This window comes from Polyergus mexicanus, unplaced genomic scaffold (genome assembly GCF_030449975.1).
Source record: "Polyergus mexicanus isolate NDT 795.1 unplaced genomic scaffold, iyPolMexi1.0 SCAF_13, whole genome shotgun sequence".
NCBI classification, from domain to species: domain Eukaryota; kingdom Metazoa; phylum Arthropoda; class Insecta; order Hymenoptera; family Formicidae; genus Polyergus; species Polyergus mexicanus.
Window position 1 is genome coordinate 8,553,144 of NW_027223333.1, and position 25,310 is coordinate 8,578,453.

The 25,310-nt window shown below is 38.0% G+C and overlaps 1 protein-coding gene and 1 long non-coding RNA gene across 2 annotated transcripts in view; one reads left to right on the forward strand and one right to left on the reverse strand.

Moving 5' to 3' along the window:
• The window catches only part of LOC138938920 (uncharacterized), a 97,339-nt gene that overhangs the window by 48,831 nt on the left and 23,198 nt on the right, over positions 1–25,310 (forward strand). Inside the window, exons 2-3 of the long non-coding RNA XR_011447775.1 lie at positions 6,117–6,241; positions 19,785–19,901. This is a non-coding gene — a long non-coding RNA (uncharacterized lncRNA). The remainder of the gene's footprint in view (positions 1–6,116; positions 6,242–19,784; positions 19,902–25,310) is intronic.
• LOC138938919 (uncharacterized) lies at positions 1,255–24,311 on the reverse strand. Its single transcript, XM_070306325.1, has 4 exons — positions 21,939–24,311; positions 4,014–4,274; positions 3,455–3,684; positions 1,255–2,463 (listed from the first exon to the last, which is right to left on the reverse strand). The coding sequence occupies exons 1-4, from the start codon at positions 22,075–22,077 to the stop codon at positions 2,113–2,115; spliced, it is 981 nt and encodes a 326-aa protein (XP_070162426.1). The 5' UTR covers positions 22,078–24,311; the 3' UTR covers positions 1,255–2,112.

A 25,310-nucleotide genomic window follows, 5' to 3' on the forward strand; every position in this document is an offset into this window, starting at 1 on the left:
TTATAAATAATAAAACGAATATTGAAAATGAAAAGGAACATAACCTTTTGGAGATAAATAGACTTTCGTATCTTTTTAAACAATTAAATCTTAAGTTATTGTAATCTGTGAGTATATACGATAAAATACATTGCTTTTTAATTAACGTCAACTTTCACGATATGGCATTCTGACAAAAATTTATTTCGAGACTTAATTAAATAAATATTAATAAAAAAAAAAAAAAAAAAAAACCCGAAAAGCTGTGTAAAAAGTTATAATCGTCCGATTTTTCTAAAAAAAAAGAATCGATCTCTCAGATTATGTTTTACAACAAAAATATCGGGATAAAGAAAAGATCTTACTATTCTCGAGAACAAGAGTAGAAGAAAGATACGGAGGGATTTTAGACAATCGCGTAAACCTTCTCACGTATGTGGCGCGAGCTATTAAATTGGGGATTTCATCGAAAGCGCTCGTAATCAGTAAGCAAGCATGGAATCGTAAGATAGACTTACCTGAGCCGAAGGAAAATCAGACCTGCCCGTCCATTATCGGGCTCGGTGTCTCGTGAAACCGATTCGAATCGGCGCTCGTTACGCCGCCCTCGGAACGAACGGACACTCGACCCCATTGAAAGGATCTCGAGGGCGTCCTTTCAGACCAGCGATCCTTAATTAATCTGGAAATCGAATCTAGCAGAGGGAGGAGAGAGTCGCGAAGTCGGTGTGCCGATAGATCGGATTGAGGGGTGAGGGCGGTGAATCCGTTTGGCGAATCCGAGACGGTTTATGTGACCGTCCTCTCTTTTGACGGTTTTCTCCAAAGAATCACCCTCTCGCTAATTTCTTCTTTTATTGTTTACCCCATTTCGACTTAACTCCCCTTTCGCGTCTCAAACTCCTCTTATCTCGCCGGCCTTTTATTACTTACACAAATTATGTATCGGGTTGTGATAGTCTCTTTTCTTCTTTGTACAAACTTCAGCAAAGGGAACGATCGAATTACGAGATTCTCGGATTACCAATTGCTCTCGCAATAATTATTGACTTGTTCCTTGATACGACAGCGATTGCAACTCCCGTTAATCGCGATTGTGATAAATATAATATGTTTTAATTTTATGCTTCAATAAAAATCAATACGCTACACTTTTTATATAGAAATGACAAATTAAATATAATTAACATTTGATAAAATTATTGCGTTGAAGAGGGTGGGTATTCTGGTTGAGCGAGAGATATACGAATCAAATTGATTGAAATCATCGTTTTATTATTGTAATTGTTTCGATAATAATGACTTGGTTCGTGTAAAATTGCAGTGGAACAAAAGCGTCATATTTCTTATACTTCGTACATAAAACCTCGCACACGTCATTGAGGAAGATCGGATGTGGGGAATATAGTCGAATTAACCACACATTACTTACTTATACTATACGACGTCGACGTCGCGTCGAGTCGTAGTTAAGATTATATGTACGATCGGCGCGCGCGTGTACACATTTATATTTATATATTTATTAAACTATATACTTCTCTGATCTGGATGTGCGAATGATAGATATCGCTCGGAGATGCGGCTTTTCAGCTGCATAATTTTTCTCCTCGAGAAAATTGCCCCCGCGTTTTCTCGCGCGCGTGTCTCGTGCGAATCCCGATACATCTCATATTACTTTCATCATGTTGTCTCGTCATCGTTCAGTCTCTCGTCCAGTTAATTATACACGATAATTTGTAATGCTAATCCACAATTATACACTATGTACAACATCGGGCGTCCGCGTTTCGACCTACTTTACGTAGTGTTGTATCACTATCGTCTCTCGTGTCTCTCTCCGAGTTATCCGCTATATACGAGATATACGGGGTGTTCTAATACTGTGTATACATGCGATTGAACGTGTACAGGATGCGCGAAGATTCGGGGCATCGAAATGTGTATCGACACACTTGATGCGTCACGCCCTAAGATTACATACATACATACATCCGCGATTAACACATTGGGAGAAATCGACAACGATACACGACACCTTCCGCAATCGCGTGAACAAATATGCACTAATTAACACGAATTTAATAAAGATATTTTCTCGTCGTCGATCAAAAACTAGCTCCCGGATCGACATTAAACGCATAGAAATCTGAGACTGTTGCAACGGATTATGTGAATCGCTAATATTATCCAGCAAATCAGAACCGTATGAAATATTCCGACATTCGACCTTGAAGCACCCCTTGAGACTCCCGATTTTGGGGGTTCTTGGGCAAGACGTTGGTTACTGGCGGCAAGAGTCGCGATTTCGATACTTTGAGAGACCAAGCCGACTCCTGGTAGTGTCGATCGACAGGTCACTGTTAGCCTGCCATCCGAAAAATGATTCCGTTCCAGACGCAACGTTAGGCCCAACCGCGTCGTGGAGACCACACTTCCGTCTACGTTGTTAACCGGCAAGTCTTTGTTTAAAGCTTTGTTTACCTGTTGAACCAATCAAAGTTCGAATTAAAAAAATGTATGTTATTTGAAGTCGACATCTTCAATAACTTTAACGATGTAACAGACTATAACGTTGATGCAGATACTCGCGACATTGAAAGTTAAATAAAAGATACAAAGAAGGATTTAATTTGATTTCTAACTTCAAATTAATTGCAAAATCTTGAAAGAGAAATAGCAAAAGTTATAGAACGCTGTATATATTAATTTTTTCAAGCATTCGTGTTTTTATCGCGCAATGGATATTTTTGTTAGCATTGCAATTCCGATGTGTTTTCGCGAGTTTATTCTCGAGGAGTTAATTTGCGGCTCGTAACTCTGTATTTGTTGAGAACGTGAATGTGTGTGTGTGTGTGTGTAGCCAGTCGGCCAAGCGAAATAAAAACGTCCACGCGAAGTGGCTCTACTTGACAAATTGTCGTTAAATAAACCGAGTATCTTCCCGCGAATGACATGCACAGAGCGTAACATTGAATAATGGAAGTTATGTGGTTCTCTAGTCTGCCGTGCTTGCGTAACAGCCGCGGAAACGAGCTTTTTGAAGATTAATTACGCTTCACCATTCGTTATAAAATTTTCCCTTATTTCATATCGGCCAATTGTACCAGAGAAATTCTAAAATTTCCAGATGACATTTCAGAGATGAATTTTTTTTTTTTCCAATTTCCAATAGATATCTGCTCAAGAAAAATATTGAGACATTAATTTTTGTGTTATAAACTATATTGAAAATCGGAAGATATTTAATTAGAAATCTACATACTCAATTAATAATTGTAAATGAAAAATTAATCTCTATTTGATATAAACAATCCGCAAGTGAGTAAAAAATTAAAAATACAACGCTTTCGCGTATGATACGTAAGAATTCGTATGATATATGAAAAATTGGCGGGCGCTGATAATCCTTCTTCGAACTCATGCGATCTCTCAAAAGTTTAACTGGCGGGAACGCACGCTCATCGACACTCACCTCTTTACCGTTCAAGATGAACGTTAAAACTGCCGGAGGGTAACTCAATCCCGACGTGCACTCCGCTTCGAGGATGTCGCCGATCTTGTAAGAAGGTCGTATTCCGTCAAGTGTCGGGGCATCTTTGGGTGGTATAGCCACGCTCATGTTCGCCTCCATGTAATCTGTTTCGAAATTCGGCCCTTCCGATGATACTTCGCAGCCGTAAGATCCCGCCAAGTTGATCTCACCTTCGTTATCAATTCAGAAAAAAAGATTATATATAAGTTCAAAATTTGAGACAAAAATATTCTCTCTCTCTCTCTCTCTCTCTCTCTCTCTCTCTTTCTCTTTCTCTTTTTTCTTATAAAAATATTTCGAAGATCGTATAAGAGTGTGGCGATAAAACAAAATGATTTTGAGAAACGAGTTGAATTTTAATTCTTTGATCTTGTGACTTGAATATTTCTCTCCGATAATAATAATTTAATAATTTTAAAAATGAAAAAGCAACTAGAGTTACGTAAGAGACTCATGGATGCGACATTTTGTAATTCGTGCTTAACTTAATATTGCGCACCTTTATGAATGTTCGGACTCAGAAGTGTCACTTGCTTGCTGTCACTATGACTGAGGTCGATGTACAAATCGGTAATATTCTGAGGTCGCTTAGGCTTCAATGCTCCCGGCATATATTTAAATATCTCCTGACCGTCTTTATTCCACGTCACCGAATACAGCTCCTTACCGCCGAGATCGTATTCGCATTTGAGCGACACTTTTTCCCACCTTGGATCGGCGATGCTGGGTACCTCCAATCCGAGTATCTTCAGCGTGGCACCTATGTGACAACAGAAAGCGCAGATAATTCGTTTATTTCTTTTTTCTAAGGATGTACTATCGATTTAACTTACAATTAGATTTAAGACGATATTAAATTAAATTAGCTATGAAACTGACTTAAATAAATATATATGTAAACAATGTAAACAAATTTTTTGTTAATACAATTTAGCAATTAAATTAATATTAAGTGAAATGATGATATAAATTTTTGTTTGTTTATTTCTTAATTTTTTCTTATACTAACAGTAAGAGAAATAATATTTGGCTCACATTTATGCTATGTGATGTGACTGTAAAACAATTTCAATAATTTAATTGGTTAATAATTTTAAAAACTCACGCTTTCGAAATTCGAAAGATTTCGCGAAAATATAGTTATTAGTGGAAAATTTTAGCCGCGCGATAAAAATCCCAGGAGGAGAAATGGCTTTGTAATGATCGACGTGTGCTTTATTTATCGCGCATCCACAGCACGATCGGGACAAATACAACGTGTTAATTAAAAATATTCTATCGACCGAACGCAGTCGAGTTCTCCGAAGTGGACTAACTTTAAAACGGGAGTTAATTAATATTATCGCGAGAGCTTCTTCAGTAAAATTCTCTTCTTTTTTCTGTCGATAATAGATACAAAATTTATAATGATTGCAAAATAATTTCGAGCATTACCTAAAAAAAAAAAAAAAAAAAAAATGCAACTATACTATAATATTTTAGAATAGGCAATATAAACAACATTTTATTATCAATATCATAAAATGTAGAAAAATATTTTATTTTAAGTATTAGGTGTTCGTACAGTTTTATTTTAAAACATTATAGTATATTGACAAAATATTGGAGAACAATTAGAAAAATAATATCAGTTGTTAGTTAATTTTTATTTGTTCATATATCTTTTAACATATACATAACGTTTATTGATTTATTTTGACACACAACTATACTATAATATATTTCAGTATAGGCTCTTAACATAGCGTTTATTGATTTATTTTGACATAGAAAATCCAGTTTTACAATGCGTCGGTATTTTATGTCACTTTATTTCATCGCCACGTATTTTTTTGTTAAACAATAATACTATAAAATCAACATGTCGAAAATCTTGTGAGTAATGCTTTACATTTAAATAAATGTATATCCAGTTCCCATTCTTTTTCTTTTTTTACTGTTATCTGTAATATTTTTTACTCATATACGTAAACGTAAAAGTTGTGTTTTTCTATGCGTGTAACTATTTTTTTCTTTCAACCGAAAGAGTTCCCGTCTAGTTAGCAAGTTGTTTTGCGGCGGTTCGACCATTCCCTTCGCGGAACAATAACGAGTCTTTTTAAATAATTTGTCGGCTTTTCAAAGCTTTGTGTTGCAATATAAGCAGTAGTTAAGCGAGAACACAATAGACCCCTTTGACCCTGTCCTGTTATAGTCTGCAGGATATGCAGGGCCGGTTAGCTACTCTGGTACGGTTGGTTTCGGAGTGCAAACTCCCAGGACGCGAAACCGCGGTTCTCGCGCGTGCCTCTGATACGAAGTACTCACTTTGCATTGAATAAAGTGTACATATTGGGATACGAATGCTTCTGACGTGCTCTACATACCGGAAACATAAATATTGAATAGCGCGTCGAATACACAAACACGCAAAACTGCAAATTGTTAACGATAAATAAAAACAAACACAAACTTAATGGAATGCATAGATATCTCTCTACAAATATTATTTATATATATATCATACATATATATTCCATAAACAATTATCATAGATATCAATTAAAGCAATCAAAAAATACAATTACTGAGCGCTAATTTTAGATTAATTGTTTAATTACAGATATGAGACTTGTGTGGAAAAAAAAAACAATTGCTAATCCAGCATTAGTTAATTTGAATTGTTGGTGGAAACAGGACGAGATACCGTGATCTGATTAGAATGCTCGGATTCGCAAGTCCCTGAAGGTACGTATCGTGGCGCACAATCAAGCGGCCTATATCTTTTTCCTCGAGTCTTCGTTCCTTGTTTGTGAGCATGGTTGGCTCTTCTCGCGAGCCAATTAAACCGGCAATTAGTTTAATAATTAGCGAATTAATTAATATGCCACGCGATAGGCCGGACGGACCGATTCTGAAGACAATAGGCGAGCGAGCCCATTTTGGAGTCGACGTTCCGTCGAGGGTCGTCGACTCGCGTTCTCTGATTAAAGACTCCCACGCGTATCAGGGAATCCCGAAGGATCAGAGCGGCGGGATTCCTTTGAAGTTCGGGGATTGATTTGCCTTATCGCAGACTCGGATATAGCAAGATACGGGGCTTCCTTATTCGTCGCGTCGCTGATCAAATGTAAAGTCGACGCTTTGAATCTTATTCCATGCTGTAGCGGCAAGACTTAAATAAATTTTATCTCATTTTTTTTCTCTATTTTTTTCCGATAATGAATTTATTATTACATTTCAATTATTATTATTACAGATCAATTATTTTACCGTTCTCGTATTAAATTCTGATAAACATAACGTAACGATTTTACATGTCTTTATATGTTTTTTATGTATATTTTACTCGTTGCGAAATTAGACTTGTTTTTAAATATTTTTGAATACAAATGAGGAAAACATTGATTTTATGTCGCAAAAATAAGCATGTGTGTGTGTGTAACATTTTATTCTTTTTTGTTATTTAAATAAATTTTATAAAAAAATTGATCTTTATATAATACATCACGATTTTCCAAAGATTGCGCGAAAAAGTTAAAGGCCGACTTCAGAGAGAGAAGTGGTGTATTTATTATGAATAATTTATGATTTGAAATATCATTTATATATTTTCCGTATGATATTATTTCCCAGTATGCTCCTTCTCGCCCGCAGCTGTACGGGCTTACAATTCAGGCTTACGAATGCAACAGATTCCGATGCATAGAACGCGACCAAGTTTTCCTTATTCATTGCACGGTTGATCAAATGCAAAGCCAATACTTCGACTTCCATTCCGTTCCGTGCATTTTACACCGTGGCGGTGTAAAAACTTTCGACGATTCATCGTTCTTCGGTCTTTCGCCCTTCGCGAGTAATAGCAAAAATACGATTCTCTACCCATTATTCTGTCTTTTATATTTCACAATAGGTCATCGATAATATTTCACGTGAACCTTTAAAAAAATACATTTCTAAAAGAAGCAGTACAGGGGATAGAACAATAAGAATATATATTTCTCATAATAAAGAGGAGCAGTGTATAAAAAATATATATGTGCAATGTATATTGTGCAATTTTAGTAATATATATATATATAATATTCTATTAATTGAAATATCGTTTTCACATAGTATCCGTATAACGTCGCAATATTTCAAGGGTCGAAAATAAATAGCTTGGCGCAATAACCGGTGCATTAGTTACGGCGGACGCGTTATTGTTCGTGCCTTTGTGCCTTTCGTTTTTCTCCGCTCGCGGGACACCGGCTGGCCGCATTTCTGGCTGTCGCGAGCAACAGTTTCCGACGCGCAGTTATATACAAGTTTTCCCCGATTCGCGCGAGTCGTGCGGTAAACGTGACAAACCGTCGCACTCCCGCGCGGCGGTCGGTCGCGCGTTAATCGCGTTATTTGCCCAGCTAATTAAGCGCGCGCGATAAATTTGGCGCGGGGGTCGGCGCGTTTATTTGCTCGTTCGCCACGTCGACACGTCGATACGCTTTGCTCGCGACTCTTTTTTTTTTTGCCGTACCCAGAGAGTGACCCAACGATCGCATTTGTACGTTTGCTCGTTACCTCACGCTATCTCTGCGTCCCTCTCGTTCTCCTGTAAAAAAAAAAACAGCGCCGTTACACGGTCGAGAGAGTTGGGGGAATAAATTTCTGGTTAAACGAACTTATGTGTGCGTTGCGATTTATGAAAATTTCCCGGGGCGCGCCAGGTTTCGCCCTCGCGGGCTGCAGTAAAACACTCAATTTTGGGAAATTTCTTGCGCGATGTTAACAGCAGGTGCATCCGTTGCGAATTAATTCAAGCTCTCTCGTTTTGTTCAAATTCAAACGAGTTTTAATGTGAATTATTTATTTGTGCGAGAGGTGAAATAGAGGTAAATTTTGGAGCTCGTAATTCGAGTCATTCATTCTTTCACACGCACATAATTAAATAATTAATATTATTAAATTCTAAGATATTTACTACTCTCAGCAATTTAAATTGTTTCTTATAATATATATATATATATATATATATATATACATTATCAGTAACATTGATCGATATGAATTAGATAGACGAGCTTAAAAATAGTTTGTACTAATACTATATACACTGTTCAATTTAATAGTGAATCAATATAGAAATGTATTCAAATTGGAGCAGAATGAAAAATTTGCATGATATAAACATGTGGAAGGTAAAATAAAACTGTGATACGTGTTATCGTTAATTGCTTGCATTTAATTTCGATTGTTCGTTTATTCATGAAAATCGATCGTTTGTCGCATTTTTAATTAGCGTTACGTACGATCAGTGACTACGGGGAAAATATGAAATTTAAAAATAACACGTTTGTAATTACTACGTATTCAATTATTACGCAATTAGTAATCCATTTTCAATTTTGTTCTGGATTGAACGTAAGCACATTCAACACTTTTAAATGTAACAATTGTTATTATTTTTGGTAAATATGCATAAAAGGTTACACCTCACCGATTTTATCGTCACTTAAATACGTTGTAGGGGAGGGTTCGCCCGAGTAATTCCCCGTAAGAGAAAAGTATGGGAAAAGCATTCGTTTAGAGGATATAATAAATTGAAATTTCACAATTTTAATACTTTCTTTGAAGTATTAGAAAATAAAATTAAGAACAGCGATATTTGTGTAAATTTTATTTCTTGCAGAGGACGTAGGAAATATTTTTGTTTACATCTACGAGATAGATACAGGGTCATAGATGGATTATTTAACGTAATCGAGACCAAATTTTAGTTTTAGATCTCTTCGCTATAACATGTTTAAGTGGCGATAAAATCGTTGAGATGTAATCTTTTATGCATATTTATCCTATTTTTTATCAAGTAGATTATTTTGACAGAAAGCACGCAATCTTGTTAACATTTTTCTTTTACGTTTATTGCTTTTTTACGAACATTTTTATATTACAAATGTATCGTATGAAATTGTCTCGTGCAATATTGCGTGAAGAAGAGAGATTAAAATCCATTTACGACATAACACAGACATATACACCGAGGACCGATAATTTCACACGTAATCCCGTTTCTTGAGACATTAAAACAAATCGTTCTCGCTTCTGCCTGACGCTTCGTGGGTAGATTTTTCTCAAGGGGTGGAGACGGGAGGGGCGGTAGAGGCTTGATTGGTACGAATTGCTCGAAAATTCGAGAACGGTTGTGGGAAGACCGAGTGGACCGTTTTACGAGATGTGGGCGGGTCGAGAAGTCAAATGGTGAGTCGCGCTAGCGCGAGTTCTTCTGCGGCAGAAAAGACGTCCGTCAAGCGTTGCGCTTAAGTAACTCACACACGCACGTCTCATAATGCAACCAACGTCCCCTTCCGTGTGCACACACGCGTCCAAGGCATTCGAGAGTGCTCCCACGCAGCGCTACCCTCGCCATCAGTTTAGGTCTAGGTAATCTTAAACGTCGGCGCTGCGCTTATCACTGTGCATATTCAGTGCACGCCGCAATGAGCGTGTATACTAAAGCTTCCATGCTACGTGCAAAATGAATATCTAAGTGATTGTATGAAACATCATGTATTTGCACGATGTGTCGTGTAATAAGCGCATTAATTTCGACACATATGTATATATGTGTCACTTAGATTGAAGAAAGAAAAATTAAATATTTGACAGAGAGATTGAGGGGAGAAATTTAAATATTTTATTTCTTAGGCACTCTTATATTGTCACTCTTCCCATTACTATATGCGTTGCGAATGCCTTCCTGTTAGGGAAGAAATATATATTTTAATGCATCCTTTCTCTCGATTGGCAATAGAATTGCGAGCGTTGAAAAGAATGCGGATGCAGTTAACATCGTAATAGGCAGTTTTAATTGGTATTATTGTTTATTGCTCGCCAATCGAGCGTTCTGCTAAGCCAATGCGTATACCTTCCTCTCTAGAATGTAACTCTTCTTATAATAATTGTTGTGTCGCAGGAGCTTAAACATAATTCACTCGCTGTCTCGCACGCACACGCATTACGCTTCGGATTGTACACGCGCACGCTAGTGGATGTTGTAAACGAAACATGTGCAGCCGCAATTGGCTAAATTAATGACGACATTGTTCAGTTTACTCTCCGTCTGCAATCGCCTCTTTAATCATCGCAAAGGAACGTTTCTTTACGATACACTCGTTCCATAACTGTCGCCCGGGAGATGGAGGGTCTTATCGATGTTCATCAAAAAGCCTTGCGATTCGAGTGACATTTAAGTATTGTATTGCATCTCCTTTGTGAATGCCTTATTTGCAGTCTTGGAGCGTGCTTCTCGATACAAAAGTTTGAGAGACATATTATTTATGTAGGTACTTGGCGTTTGATGTAATTTGAAAGGAATTATATAATCCTTCAATTCTTTATAATTGAATTCTTTCCGATATCCACAAAAGAGGGAGAGAGATTTGCAAAAAAATATTTAATTATTATATATTGTATATTATATATGTATATATCTTTTATATTATATATACCTGTATATAATTAATGATATAAAGATATCATAATGCATGGAATTACTTGTGAACTTTATGTAATCAAATTTGTTTTCATTTCTTGAATTTCTGTAAAGCGATATTTTATGTTTCAGTATTCTGTATGTATATCATATGATGGAATATGATTTTAATCGCCCAAAGGCCTTTGGGCAACGTGCCAATTGCTTGATACATATGTGGAGTCCAATGCTCGGACCAATGTGAAACTGTTTCCCCGTAAAATGAAGTATAACAAGGATATCGCGGCGAATAGATAGTTTCTCTTTCTAAGTACTTGCTAAGTACTCAAACGAGGACTGAGCGTTTACTATTCGCATCGTATAACATCGTTTCGATTAAACTAGCGGATACATCGAACAGAATTCCTAAATGCGTGGAAACTTAATGCTTGTTTGAAGATGAAACCGGATATACTTTGCCCATAAATTATGAAAAATCAAAGTTCGCTAAAAAGATCATTCATCATTTGCCAGGTAACTTTCGCGATGGAAAGAGTTTGTAAAACAAAAAGAATATTCTACTGAATAATTAATAATTGATATTAACATTTTTATTCCTTAATTGGTTGTCGACGGTTCTTACGCACAAGAATAGCTTCGCGCGAGTGATTGATATCGAAAAAAAAAGAACTTGATTACACCCATATACGTGGCGAGATATTACTCGTCGTCACGAAAAACGTGAACGAGATTTAATTCGAAACTAACGATATTGGACGCGATATATATATATATATATATATATATATGTCTTTCTTCTCTTCTGCTTATATATATATATATATGTATAGAGAGAGAGAGAGAGAGAGAGAGAGAAAAGTAGCGGTCCGATAATTGCTTCTCGAAACCGGGCTATCTTCTCTCCTCGTCGCTCTCGTTCTCAGCAGAACTACGGTATTCCGACCACGGGCTATGCATTAATTCGGGAACGATCCCGCGGGAGGAGTAAGGAATGCACCGTTATAGGGGGACTCGAGAGCTACTACCACCGCGTCCGTCGTGTGCCCGGTTCCTCCAAGTTCGGATAATTGCTTACGAATTTAGCCGGCGACGCGCGCGCTGATCCCACGTGCGTTTTCTTGTCCAGCCGCTGTCGCCGTGATACTGACAGCACTCGGTGGTTACCCCTACGGTCACTATTCTCCCATTCCTCGGCCTGCAGCTGCGTCGGGCGACCGGCGGTGCAGGTGCGCGAATACACGGTGTCCCCCGAGGCAAGTACGAGGGACGCCGCAACCGAGGAGAGATCTTTGTCTTGTCGACAGTGTAAATTAACCATCGGATGCAGATCGGATGCGAAGCGGTATTTATGGTGGTCTCTTATACACTGTACAACCACATTGCGGAGTATTAAGAGGAGAGATATGATTCGCATATGCGCATTTCGCTATCTTTAAAATGAAATCGAAGAATCAAATTTTATAAAAGTTTCATAACGCGATATAAATTCATCCTTCCACCGCGTGCATACAGAATACTTCGAAGATTTTATCTTAATTTTTACCGATATTTTTCGATTAATTCAAAGTAGATTTTCTCTCTCGACTCATCTAGTTTAACAAGAAACGTTTTCTTTGTCTCTGGTAATAATCATTAGTTTTAACATTCCCCGATGCAATATTTTGAATAAAACATCCCGAGCACAATGTTACCCGTTGCAACAATATCGAATAAAAACTGATGCTCGAGTAAACGACGAATAAACTTGCATAAATGATAAGGAGATACTGCATATTCGGAAAAAGAGCGCGAACACTGATGTTTTTCCTATTTCGTCTATACGCGAATGCAGCACAATGATCTCCGCCATTGTCGCAAATTTGTCCTCTGCAGCTGTGGCAACACGATGCAGATGCAAGAAACGCAATAACGCATTATACAATACATCGGCATTGCTGTTCTACTATCACGCAAAGTAAGCAGCTACGGGAACAGAGGTAAAGCAAATTTACGATAATGAAACCGTAGCAAAGTAAGTTGTAGGCAAAAGGATACGTAATTAAATCTGTCTAATTAATCTTTCGGTCGCGTGGTCCCACACGACACGACCGTGCCGTACTCTGTGCGCAATCTTTCTTTAAAGACATTTCAAATAACGGCTATCTCGTTCGCGTTTGTTCCGAGTATTTGATTAAGATTCGCGAGCGAGATCCTTCTACGTTCAATTTGTGGCCGGGGCGAAGTAACCGGCGCTACTAATTTAACATCGCGCCATCGTCTTATAATTAAGCGATTTATCAAGAGTATTTTCTCAAAGTAACAATAATACTAGTCGAATATCAAATACTGAGAATAAATTCTTTACCAAGTAGGATATAAACTCGTAGGGGAAGAAAGCGAATCTTATCATTAGATTGACAAACAGCTTTGAACGTGAAATTCAAAGATTTTCTTCAAACAAAGATTTTTTTTTTTTTTCCATATTTAATCACGCCCTTTTTAAAATTGCCGACTGCATACTTTCCTGATCGTGGAGGGACACACAATTGCAGCGCATCAGACTGCGGAATGACAATGTGGGCGGAGGATAGTAATCACGACAATAGAGGAATAACCGTATCCGCTGTTGCCTAGTTTCATATAACGAGATTGCCGATGATAGCAATCGCGGTTGTGGCGAAAGAGAGAAGGAGATAGATAGAGAGAAGGGAGGGGGGAGAGGGAAAGAGAGAGAGAGCGATACGTTGGGGGCCCTTTGAGTCCCCTAATTAATGCTGCGCTCGTTCGCGAAGTTCCGGAATTGGACGGAGCTCGAAATATGGCTATACGCGTGTATGTGTCAAACTTTAGGCGCGCAAAATGAAACTGTCGTCGTTCGTTACGGAAATTTTTGCGCAATTCATTTATCGTCGCAATGATACTACGAGCACACTAATCTGCATAACTGATAAGGAACCGTCACGCGAATAGTCGCACGTGTTGGTTACACTTAGACACTTGTACCGTACTTTATTTTAAGACGCGTCTTAAACAGTTACACAGCAGTTATTTTACGCTTCTCGCGATATCTTTCGTGTTGAAATATTCAAATTATGCTTTTACAAAGAGCTATCGCAGGAAATAAAGCTTCTGGAAACAGTGTTCGGTATCTAAAAAATTAATTTGTATAAATTTGAATCTTAATTAATTGTAATTTAATTTTAATTCTACTTTCCTTTTTAATTGTGTTTCTTTTCCAAAACTCTAGATATTTCTGCAATAATCTTAAATATTGTATGAAATTTTGCTCTCTCCCTCTTTCTCTCTCTGCAAGAGAAAATAATTTTGTATATAATTAAAGATTAATCTATTTTTGGCATTAAGACGATGATATTTTTAAACACGATTTCGCGTTATCTTTTTAATTTCGCGCAACACGCGTACTCGCCGCGCTTATCTCATTTTCGCGTCAGCTCATGACTTTTAATTGCGCCTCCCATCGTGTCCTTTTGTCCCCGATCGAGACCTCTTTCCCTTTCGTGGCGACGATACTCGACATCGGCAAGATAATAAAGTCTCATCGGGACGACCGAGTATATACAATTAGCGCGCTCGTGACATGATCATTGTCTATGAACGCCGAGCTCGCTAACCATAAGCACTCAAAAAAAAAAAAAAAAAAAAAAGATTTGCAACGAGAGAGAAAACTCCGCTGCGATTGTCTTATCGTTTCGCGTGACCGACGCTGAGATTCCATCGCGATGTAATATTAGCTTTTATTATGAGTTCTCGCACAGTCGGAATGTTCCTATATTTTTCCAGTTTTTCTCTTTCTCTCTCTCTCTCTCTCTCTCTCTTAATTCCTCGCATGTCACGTTCTGTGTACTCTATCTAATTGCGTGGGACGCAACCGGCGTCGAGCGCGAAGCGTCATGCGTGCGAGAGTTACCTCGAGATTCGATTCTGCTCTCTTTATTATAATGAATAATAACGAGGTAAGATGGGGGACTTTAGCCCCGTCGTTACGTGCCGGGTTGCAATTATAATGTTATTGCAGCGGAAGCGAGTCTCGCCGAGCCCCTTCTTGACCGGCTAATCTCCCCCTTTTTTTTTTCTTCGTTCTCTTTTGTATAAGCAACGTGTCTTCCGACGATGACAACGATGACCGGCGCACGTTCAATATTATTATATATTCGTTCAATATTCGACGTTGGCGAGACAGTTTCCGTTATCGGATGTTATCGAGTGCTGTTTGATACGGATATTTTCGAAAAGTCGCGACGCTTTCGAAAAGCATCGTTAAAGGGCGATCTGGGTCAAATGCTTCTTGCCATGCACAGGCGCGCGTGTACCGGAAGCGACGCGTAGAAATCCGCAAACGCGTGTTTCTCGCGAGCGCGTTTGAGCGAAAGCTCTCGGCCGTCGACCGCAACGCGTACTCAAAACGTAATGCATAGGCGTGGGCAGAGTGTGTACGGGGCGTGTGTGTATGCGTTTGCGCATCCATGGACGAGCTGTAATTCGATTATTAATTTAATAATCAATCATCGACCAATCAGGTACCAATCGCATTAGTGACGCCCTGTTAAATTACGCGGATCGCTCGGCCGCACGATAAAACGGTGAGAAACGAGCTTTTTATTTTTCGCACGGGATTAGATACAGTACGTTGCACGTACGATATTTACGAGTGCATTTACCAAAACCAGCAAACCTCTAAAGGACTTTCTGTCTTAGCTTTTCGATCCCCTACACGCTCCCGAAGTTTTGCCATTTAAATTGAGGACATCCTATATATATATATATATATGTACCTCGCACATATACGATATTACATTATCTTCCAAACGCAAAATAGTTCCTCATCCTAAGATGCAAAACTAAATCAAAATACGCCGTAGAAATGTAACGAGAGAATATCGTACTTTCAACTCGGTGAATCTTGAGCGCGTCGCAAAACATTTACGTGACATGGCTGTTTCCCCGTTGTCGGTTATCACTTGGGCGCGAATGTGCCAAAATGCAATGGCCATATATATAGCCGCTATGCATGCCTGATCGGAGGGAGGAGGCTTTTAAGCGAATGCGAGATCGACAGCCGAAAGTGGTGCTCCAGCGTGCCGGGCCCGCATCGTGACTCTCGTTTTCCCATTGTTTCTGCGAGCGACGTCGAGCACGCGGCCGAATAATAAATGCGATCTTCCCGCTTACTCTCACTCTCGCTCTTTCTCCTTCCCTCTCCACTCATAGAGATCCAGTTCGGCCGTGGACAATGGCGATCGAATGTACGAACCAAAACGGAATTCCCCCATTACCTCTCTCTACCCTTGTCAATTACGCGTCGCGCCGCTGCCGTAGAAATGGAAAGAAAGAGAGGCAAAGATGGAGAGAGAAAGGGAGACGGAAAACTTGTCGTCTCCTCCGTCGCGATTTTTTTCCCTCGCTTATTGTTTTGTCTCGATTATGCTCCAGAAAGCCACTCGATTAACGTCACACGAGCGTACACGCGATTATGACACGAACGCCCGGATCTTCATTAACGCGTTGGCAGCCCCTACATCGGGGATCGCGTTTCGAGTGCTTCGCATCTACCATGCAATAATACAGCACCGCTTCCAGAAAGAGACCACTGGAAATCTTGCGGAAATGCAATGGTTCCTAATGCTCCGTTTATTTTAGCATAAAAATTTACAACGCACGATTTATTTTATTTTAATATATTGTTATCATTTTTTTATATTTAATTTTTATCTTCATTATATTTATTATTCCTTTTAGAATCAATTACTCATCCATCGTGATATTGGACTAAAAATATTTTACTATTTCAGTTTCTAAATATCGTAGTTTGCTACAACTCGAACCGTTTTATTCGGTTCAGGATTGATACGCGACAGAACGTGAAGTTCAAGGGTTCCCGAGCGACGTAACACAAGTGCACTCGCCTCGATTACTGCAATTGCTACAATTCACGAAACGTAATTAAGTAGGTTGGACGAACAGAATGATGATCGATAGACGGCTCGCAATGCAACCGATTACGGCAATTAACGGAGACAATTTACAGAGACAAATATGAAATTAATACTTACGCTTGTCTTTGTCATAAAACGGTCCCACGGCGCTATTAACCGCACGCAATGCACGAGAGTATAAACATATGCGTGTGTACAATACCGACCGATAATTTCGGTATCGGTCTGTCCAGGTATTATGGCTGCGATTATTAATTGTGGCCATTGTGCCGGGAAATCAGATATTCCGACGTTAACGTCCTAAATTTTAGACCGCTCGCGTATCACGAAATTGGCATGGAGAGACGGATTCAAGAAAGCACGCGACAGAGAGAATGCGTTATTATATGTGCCGATTGAATCGAATTGCTCTACATTATCAATCGTAATCAAAATTGACAAATCTTCGATTTTTTGTAAAATGACGGTCACTTTGGCTAGTCTGTGTTTGAAATTTTATTTTAGAAAAGAAGAATTATTTCTCTCTCTCTCGGCTAGAATATTCCTTAAATTATTTTTTTAATTAAAGATCGAATTTATTCTATCGTTCTACCGGGGAATTATTTTAGATGCAGACTTCGTCTTGCTGGATTGGAAAGGTATCTCTTGATGCCGCGACATCCGGAGAAGCCATCTGTCTTATTGCCGATTGCGCGCCATTCGTCCCTCCTTATTCCTCGCGTGTTTACGTATGAAAATGATGCACTCCTCGGCGTATTCAGCTTCTCAAACGCATTCGATTGCACGAGGGTCCGACCGACTCGCAGGAGTGACCCACATTATGCACCCTGCACCCCCCACCCCCCTCCTCTCCTTCTCCCTTTCGAAAGACTATCTTGCGAGATCATTAATCTCTTATACCTAGAAGCTGCCATCAAGAAGATTACGTTTGGAAAATGTGATATCGGAATATAGGTAAAGGAGACAATATGAATGAGTATGCAAACAAAATTTCTTTCAAAATAATTGTCTTTCATAAAATGTTTCAAGGGAGACTATCGATTCTGTTTATCTTCAGATGTATGATTTTTTTTTTATTCCGACATAATATATTACTGTATATCGGATTATTATCTTACAAACGATGCTTATATAAAGAGTTTTCATTTTAAACTTGATATACGCATGAATGATATAATTATTAATTCTTTGAATATCTAGAATTCGTTGATCTCTGGAAAAGAACAACTCAAAAGAGATACAGAGTTGACTAAAATAATACACGTGTATGTAGATATGAAATAATTTACGGAAAAAAAGAACAAGATAGAGATGCTTATGAAACATTAAATTATTAAATTTTAATGCTTCTTTTTTCTCTCGAGCTAAAAAAACTGTACATTATAAAAGGAGCCATTTTACAAAAATTTCGCCGTTTTAAAGATATAATGATATTTAATTATGCCAATCTCTACTTAAGCACATATGTGTTCTGTTATATTTTCATATATAATTAATTATTATTTAATTTATGATTATGATATTAATGCGGATAAATAGTTTGTTCGTATATATAAATTTAATTCTGCATACCAAAACATTATATATACGCACCAAGCTATAGTGTGTGAAACACGAGCGATCATAGGTGAGCCGAAGCAAATCACCCTCTCCCTTTCCTCTCCTTCTCTTAGGTGTGTGTAATATTCGTGCACTTACGTGCATGCCCTGTATACGGAATGTTATTAAGCATGATAATAATTCGAATGGAATACCGCAACCCCTCGTAACGACCGATCGTAATACGTTGATAAGAGCGAATTAATTCTATAATGATGCTAGCTTTGCTAGGGTGATGTTACTCGCGTTACGCAGGCGTACAGCAGTTATAGTTATAGTTCTTCTTATCTGTTTATAAAAAGGTGCAAGACCTCGTTGTATGCCTTTACTTTGGCATACAACGGTGATTTATTGCTTTTTCCTATAATACAATTTTATCAAAACTTATCAAATAAATGCACGCAAAGTGACTTTGATCCAGCTCTGCTTATATTAACCGTAAAGAAATATGTAATTGGATTTTTTTAAATTAATGTTATAAATGTTTCTCATACATAATTTTTTTTTTTTTTTTACTTGACAAATTTAAAAAATATGAAATATAAAACAATATTATTTTGTCATGCATTATTACTTTTAATACTTTATCTACAATTTTCTTTCTCTCTCTTGTATATACGAAAATATTATATTACATTTAAATACGATGGAACAACTTTTGCCATTGAACGATGATTCTTTCGATAATATTTACGTTACTGAAGTCACTTGTACTTTAATCCTACTTTAAGCTCGAATCTCGCTCACTAATATCGCGAAAGAGGCGCAGCCAGATGAGACTATCGGTCGATCTCTCGTAAAAATACGAAGTAAATAGCATAATCAATTATATAGCTACAGTTAGCACACACACACACACACACACACACGCAGGTATTACTAATAATTTTACGTAACTGCCTTTTTATATTCGTTACGTATTATCTGTCAGCGTTATTGCAACTTGTTAATTTGTTTAATCGTGATAAGTTTCAATTGACATATTAGTAATTTACCCAGCTTTTTATTTTTATCTGTGTAAATATTTTATGTAACAACATAAAAATTAATAAATGTATCAGAATCAAGAAAATACCTTTAAATACATCAAAATTCGATAACGAATATTATATATATAATAAATATATTAATCAAAATATACCGATATATATGTATATATATATATATATATATATATCACATTTAATAATTTTCATGTTGTTTATTAATTTCCTTTTATCATTTGTCGATCTGTATATTATTGAGAATTTTAAATATATTGTATTTCGCATAATTTGTATGATTTCAGAGATGATGGCATTAAGTATCCCAATATTTATTTAGAACTCCGAAGATCCCTGTCGAGGAAACTTAATTGTTCGGCGACAAGAGCGATTTTATGAATGGCGTGACGAGTCAACGAACGGTAAGATTTTAATGAAAAACCTGCCCTTAAAAAAAATCTGCTCTTTTCATCGACAAATATCAATGTTGTGAGATTATACGTTTGAACGCGATATTCTAATGGCTAACAGACAGCCGGTCTTTTTCTCGTGCACTTAGTCGAATGGATTAAAACTGCGGTTATTTGCGGTGCACTCCAATCGAATTGCCTATCGTTTGCATAATCTCCTTCGTTGCCAGCCGCGTTGCATTCGTCCACATCCGCACACCTTTCTTTCACCGATTCTCTATTCCTGCTTAGGCGTCCTTCCTCTCTCCTCGAGCGCTTTCGTTTTTGCGCATCCAGGCATATTCTTCATCCGAGAAAACGATTGAGTTTCTTTGTTCGTTCCGGCGAGAAATTTAGAATCTACGATTGCATTTGATTTATATTCGTCGATCGATCGAATATCACGACGAAGAGTCGTCCACTTTCGTCCATTTCGAACCGCGATCGCAAAACGAATAAATCGTCTCAATTATCTGGACTTTTTATCCGGATTTGAATTTCTGATCGGACTGCATTCGTGCAAACTTGACGACGTCGGTGACATCAAGTATACGTGTCGCGCGGCGTTCTTAAAAGAAAATAAATGACGGACTATGATCGCCTCGAGTTTCGCACGTAACCGATTTGAATGATTTTCCACACAGTCGTAAAAATTGCCAGGCTTGTTTCTGACGTACTGAAATTGCAAGATTGTTCTCATAGCGTGAAATAAAAATACTTGATTCGAGAAATTTATACATCTTCAGTCGGATATATTTTTCATGAGGAAATTCTATTCCCTATAAAATAATGTATATGTAAAATGTTTCTCTTAATATGAAATCCTTTGGTAAAAGGAAAAGATTGAATTATAATTTATAATTAAAGGTCATATATGTAAAACTATTAATTAAACTGTAGTTGTAAGCTATTTAAGCGCGAAGTTTGACGCTCGTAAATTTAATGAAATTCTGTAACTCAATGTAAAATAATTTTATGTTACGATTAGTATTGCGTGCGCACAAAGCGATTACCGTTAATAGCCATAATAATTGTTCATTCTGCGTGTCATTAATACAACTTAATTACTAGCAAGCAATCTGTGGTACGTATTCTCAACAATTCCAATCGGATGGGACTCGTGTAATAGTCCTAAATTCACAGAGTGCTATGAAAGCCCGAGCGCGAATTGTATCGGTTACGCTAAGTTTGTCGCATTACGTAGGTCGCATTATGAAGTTCTTGTTAAATTACTCCCGCATGTATGATTCCGAAATACGTACATATATGTATATATTATACATACATATATATATATAAAATATTATACATATATATATATATATATATATATATATATATATATATATATACACGCACATATACACGTACAACATTGTATATTCTTCAAAGCGAAAATTTTCCGCCGGGCGTTTGCTTTAAACATCACTGAATATTTATGATCTCAATCTCTTTTCAGCCTACGGTAAAACGAGGTTTACCTCCGTAATAGCGATGGGATGTGCGTGGCGTATCCGCGATGACTTTAATAACTAGTTAGCGGATTAATTACGTCACTTTGTCAACGTTAATTTACCTATTAAGCGCTTATTGGTGGAATGACATATCACGGACGAGCGACACAATTATTCATTATGCTAATTGCTGCGCAACATTGCTATAGATAAATCTTACTCGGTTTTTCCGTTCGCCCTGACATTTTAACATTTATCTTTATTCTCGCGATGTAAAAAAACCAAATCTGTTTCGGAGCTATTCGAAGAATCATATCGGAATCTCGGTGTAATTTAAATGTGAAATCTCATTATCGTGTATCCCAAAAAAAAAACTTAGATTTATATTCCAAAAAAATCAGAAAATCTAGGAAGATTAAAGCTTCACACTGTACGGTCAAAGGGCAACATGCAAATCGCGGATGTTAAAATATTTAGTAAGAAAAAAGTAAGTTAATAGTGGAGGGAAAGGTGGCAATGGAAAATCGTCGTTCCGGCGTGATTAAAGCTGTCTTACCTGTCGTCAGAGAAGAGCAGAATAGCACCGACAGTAGTACGAACTGCATTTTAGTCAGACACTTGCCGCACCTGGAGCACGATTCGTCGCCGAGTGAAGTGGCGCTCCAATTCTTCGTCAGCACCCTCGAGTACTTCATCGTTCACTTGACATTTGTGCGCGGGGAAAGAGATGGGGGGGGGGGGGCAGGATAATCGTGGCCGTTTGTACCGTTGAGGGAAAAAAAAGAGAGTTACAATCTGCACCTCAGAATTTGCACCGACGGAAATTTTCACTTTAATCGCGTCCGCAATGTCCGCATTGATTTCCGCATTCAAAGAGATACGATAATGCCACGTGTCTTTTCGATAAAATCGTCAGTGATGTCTGAATTTTAATTCGTTGATGAATCGATCGAACGAACGAAATTTCTTCGCATTCGTCGTTTTATTCTCGCGCGACGGTTTCTCCCGCTTTTTCAAATCTTCGCGAAAATATTCTTCGCGTAGCTAAGTACTTTTTAAAACGATCCGTATCACCGATAACGTCGTTTGGTATAAAAAAAATTCCATCTCGTGCTCTTAGATTTAACGAAACATTAGGAATTTTTCGCTGTTCTTGCCGTGATTTACTTCTTCACGATTTTAATCTTTACTTCTTACGTGTTGAGAGAAAAAAATCGTGAATACCAGTTGACCGCGATAGCAGATAGAAAATAGTTGTTACATTACTTGTTTCATTAAAATTAAATTATCACACTAGACTTCTCGTCTAACGTTCTCGCAATTTATTTCATCGACGAAGAAATTCTCTCAATTTCTCACGAAGAGATTGTTTTTCGACGCCGCCACGTGTTCTTGAAAAGAAACCACAGCAATAACCGCACTCAGCTTTCGTATATCAAAGTGAAAGCAATTTTGCTATTACTCCAGCTTACTTCGGTCATTCCGCAAGGGTTTTCTCGAGCTTAACGATCCTCCCTTTTATCGTTAGTTGTTGGATGACGAGCGCTGTTTCCGCCGTAAACGTTGTCCCGTAATGTTTTTCGTCCTCCGCAACTTGCTTTGGGCTTTCCCTTGGGCGCGTTCACGAACTTTTTACGCGAAGACTCGGCGCGTCCTCCTTGTCTCTTTTTTTTTTGCGTACGACGTTACCCAGGTGTGCGCTACGCTACGGAGCAGACATATATATCCTCGTCAAAGGAATCACTCCCTCACGACACTCATCGTTCCCTTTCACATCGCTGAATGTCCTATCTTCGCGATGAGCGGATTAACGCTATTCTCTCTGTCTTCTTCGATGTGCGTTAATTAACGCGGAATAATTACTCATCGAAGAGCGAAGCGTCTCGAAAAGTCGGTTTTTCCATCGAATTGTCTTTGTCTCTTTTTTCAAAATCGGGCTCGAAATGATAACGAGATATCTTGCCTCACCGATGGTCTATCATCGTTGATTATCCGGCTCCTTCGTCGGCCGCGGCTCGTTAGTTATATCAAAGCGAAAGCTTTCGCGCGAAGACGCGGCACGGAACTTCTCGCAAATTTCTACCCAGCTTCCGCAATCATCCCCTTCGATGTGCATCCGGATACCTTTTTTATCTTTGTTTTCTTGTTATATGATGAGAGGAAGAAATATGAATCGTCCGATATCAGCGATCGTAAATTTTCGTTTGCAATAATTTCGTGGTTTAATGAATTTTGCGTGATTTTTTTCAACGGCGTGACCTTTTTTCACAGGTCGAAATTCCTCCTGATATTTGCGAATTTTTGCAGGAATTCATGGATGAAGCGTCCCGAGTGCGAATTCGAACGCGATGCAACACCCCCACGTGACACTTTCGCCTCTAGTCACGTGTCGCGATCGCGATTGTTCACCTCTATCTGTCTTTGTCGCGATATAATCCTTTTGCAAACGCGACTCTTCACATCATATTTAATTATCGTTTTCAATACTTACAACGAGCACATCCTTCGAGTTCGTCATTATATCCTTACACCAATGGATTTTATTATTACGTATCTTTGCGAACACACTGTCACTCTCAAACACACACGCTTCATCGATTTCGTCGATGATTTGAATTGAATCTCTCGACTCAACGAATAAATCTTATCGAACTCTATCCTTACATTTCACATTATGTTAGCGCACTTTTTTTACAAAAATCTTTTTTTTTCTTTTTTTTTTTGAGACGATTTTTTTATTGAAAAAGAAAAGTTTTATCCAAAAATGATATGTCACAAGATTCCGATTATGTTTACTCTTCTCCACACTAAGAATTTGAGAAGAATAAATTACTTCTTATGAACATACACGATGCCACGGATTTGCATGCGGATGAGCTTCGGCATTATTACAAGTATCCCGGAGAACCTTTACCATCGGTAGTTCGTAGTTGACAGAAACCCTTGGCGGGAGTGATACGACGAATAAGGTGCCACTCCTACCCGCGCATGCTCCACCACCACTCTTCGAATCGTGATCCCCCCCTCCTGCTGCTTATTTTCTCCTTTCCTGCTCGTCGTGCTTTCCCCCTGCTTTCCCCCTTCCTACTTTCGCATGATCCCCCTATTTACTGCGTTTTCAAATCATTTTCTCTCTCTCTCTCTCTCTCTCTTCCCCTTTCTGCTAAAGTTTCCTCCTCTTTGGTGTTCTCTCTTTTCCTCTTAGTCCTATCACCGCGTAACCGCACGTGGTCCCCGTCGGAATGGGGTGATCTATAAACCAATTAATTCGGGTAATAAACTCGGCCAAAGGGCGACCTATTCGGACCCTCGTCTATCCGGAGAACACACGCTGAATCCTTTTAGCGACTTGTCTTCGACTTGACTTGCCTTTGTTCGATGTAGCAAATCAACTCGTTATATTGAAAGTTGTTTCTATTTCGCTTGTTGAATAGGCTTAACTCTTTAGCCACGTATGGTGTGTCAGAACAGTCCGCTCTGGTAGAACGAAACAATGGATTTACAAGATTACGCGGATTTCCTATGTCTCTCCTTTCGTGTTTCCACATCTGATTAATATAACATAAAAACTCGCTCGCATTTGCGGTTTTAGATCGAAAAACCACTATTCAACGTAATGGTCCATAACAATCCTTAGAATTAGTAAATTAAACACACATTTTCGGAACCTTTATAAAAGCTTCATGGACTTTGAATGAGACAAATGTGTTATTACATTAGACAATATTGGTATAATATAATATAAATATATATATATATATATATATACATATTTCTCCGTTATTTTCTTTTTTATTAAATTAAAGAATAAAATAACAGATTTTATTCTTTATTAAATTAATCTCGATAAACGAGAATTCGTTATTTTATTTCTATTTCAATATTATACTAATATTATTTAATGTAATAACATATTTTTCTCATTCAA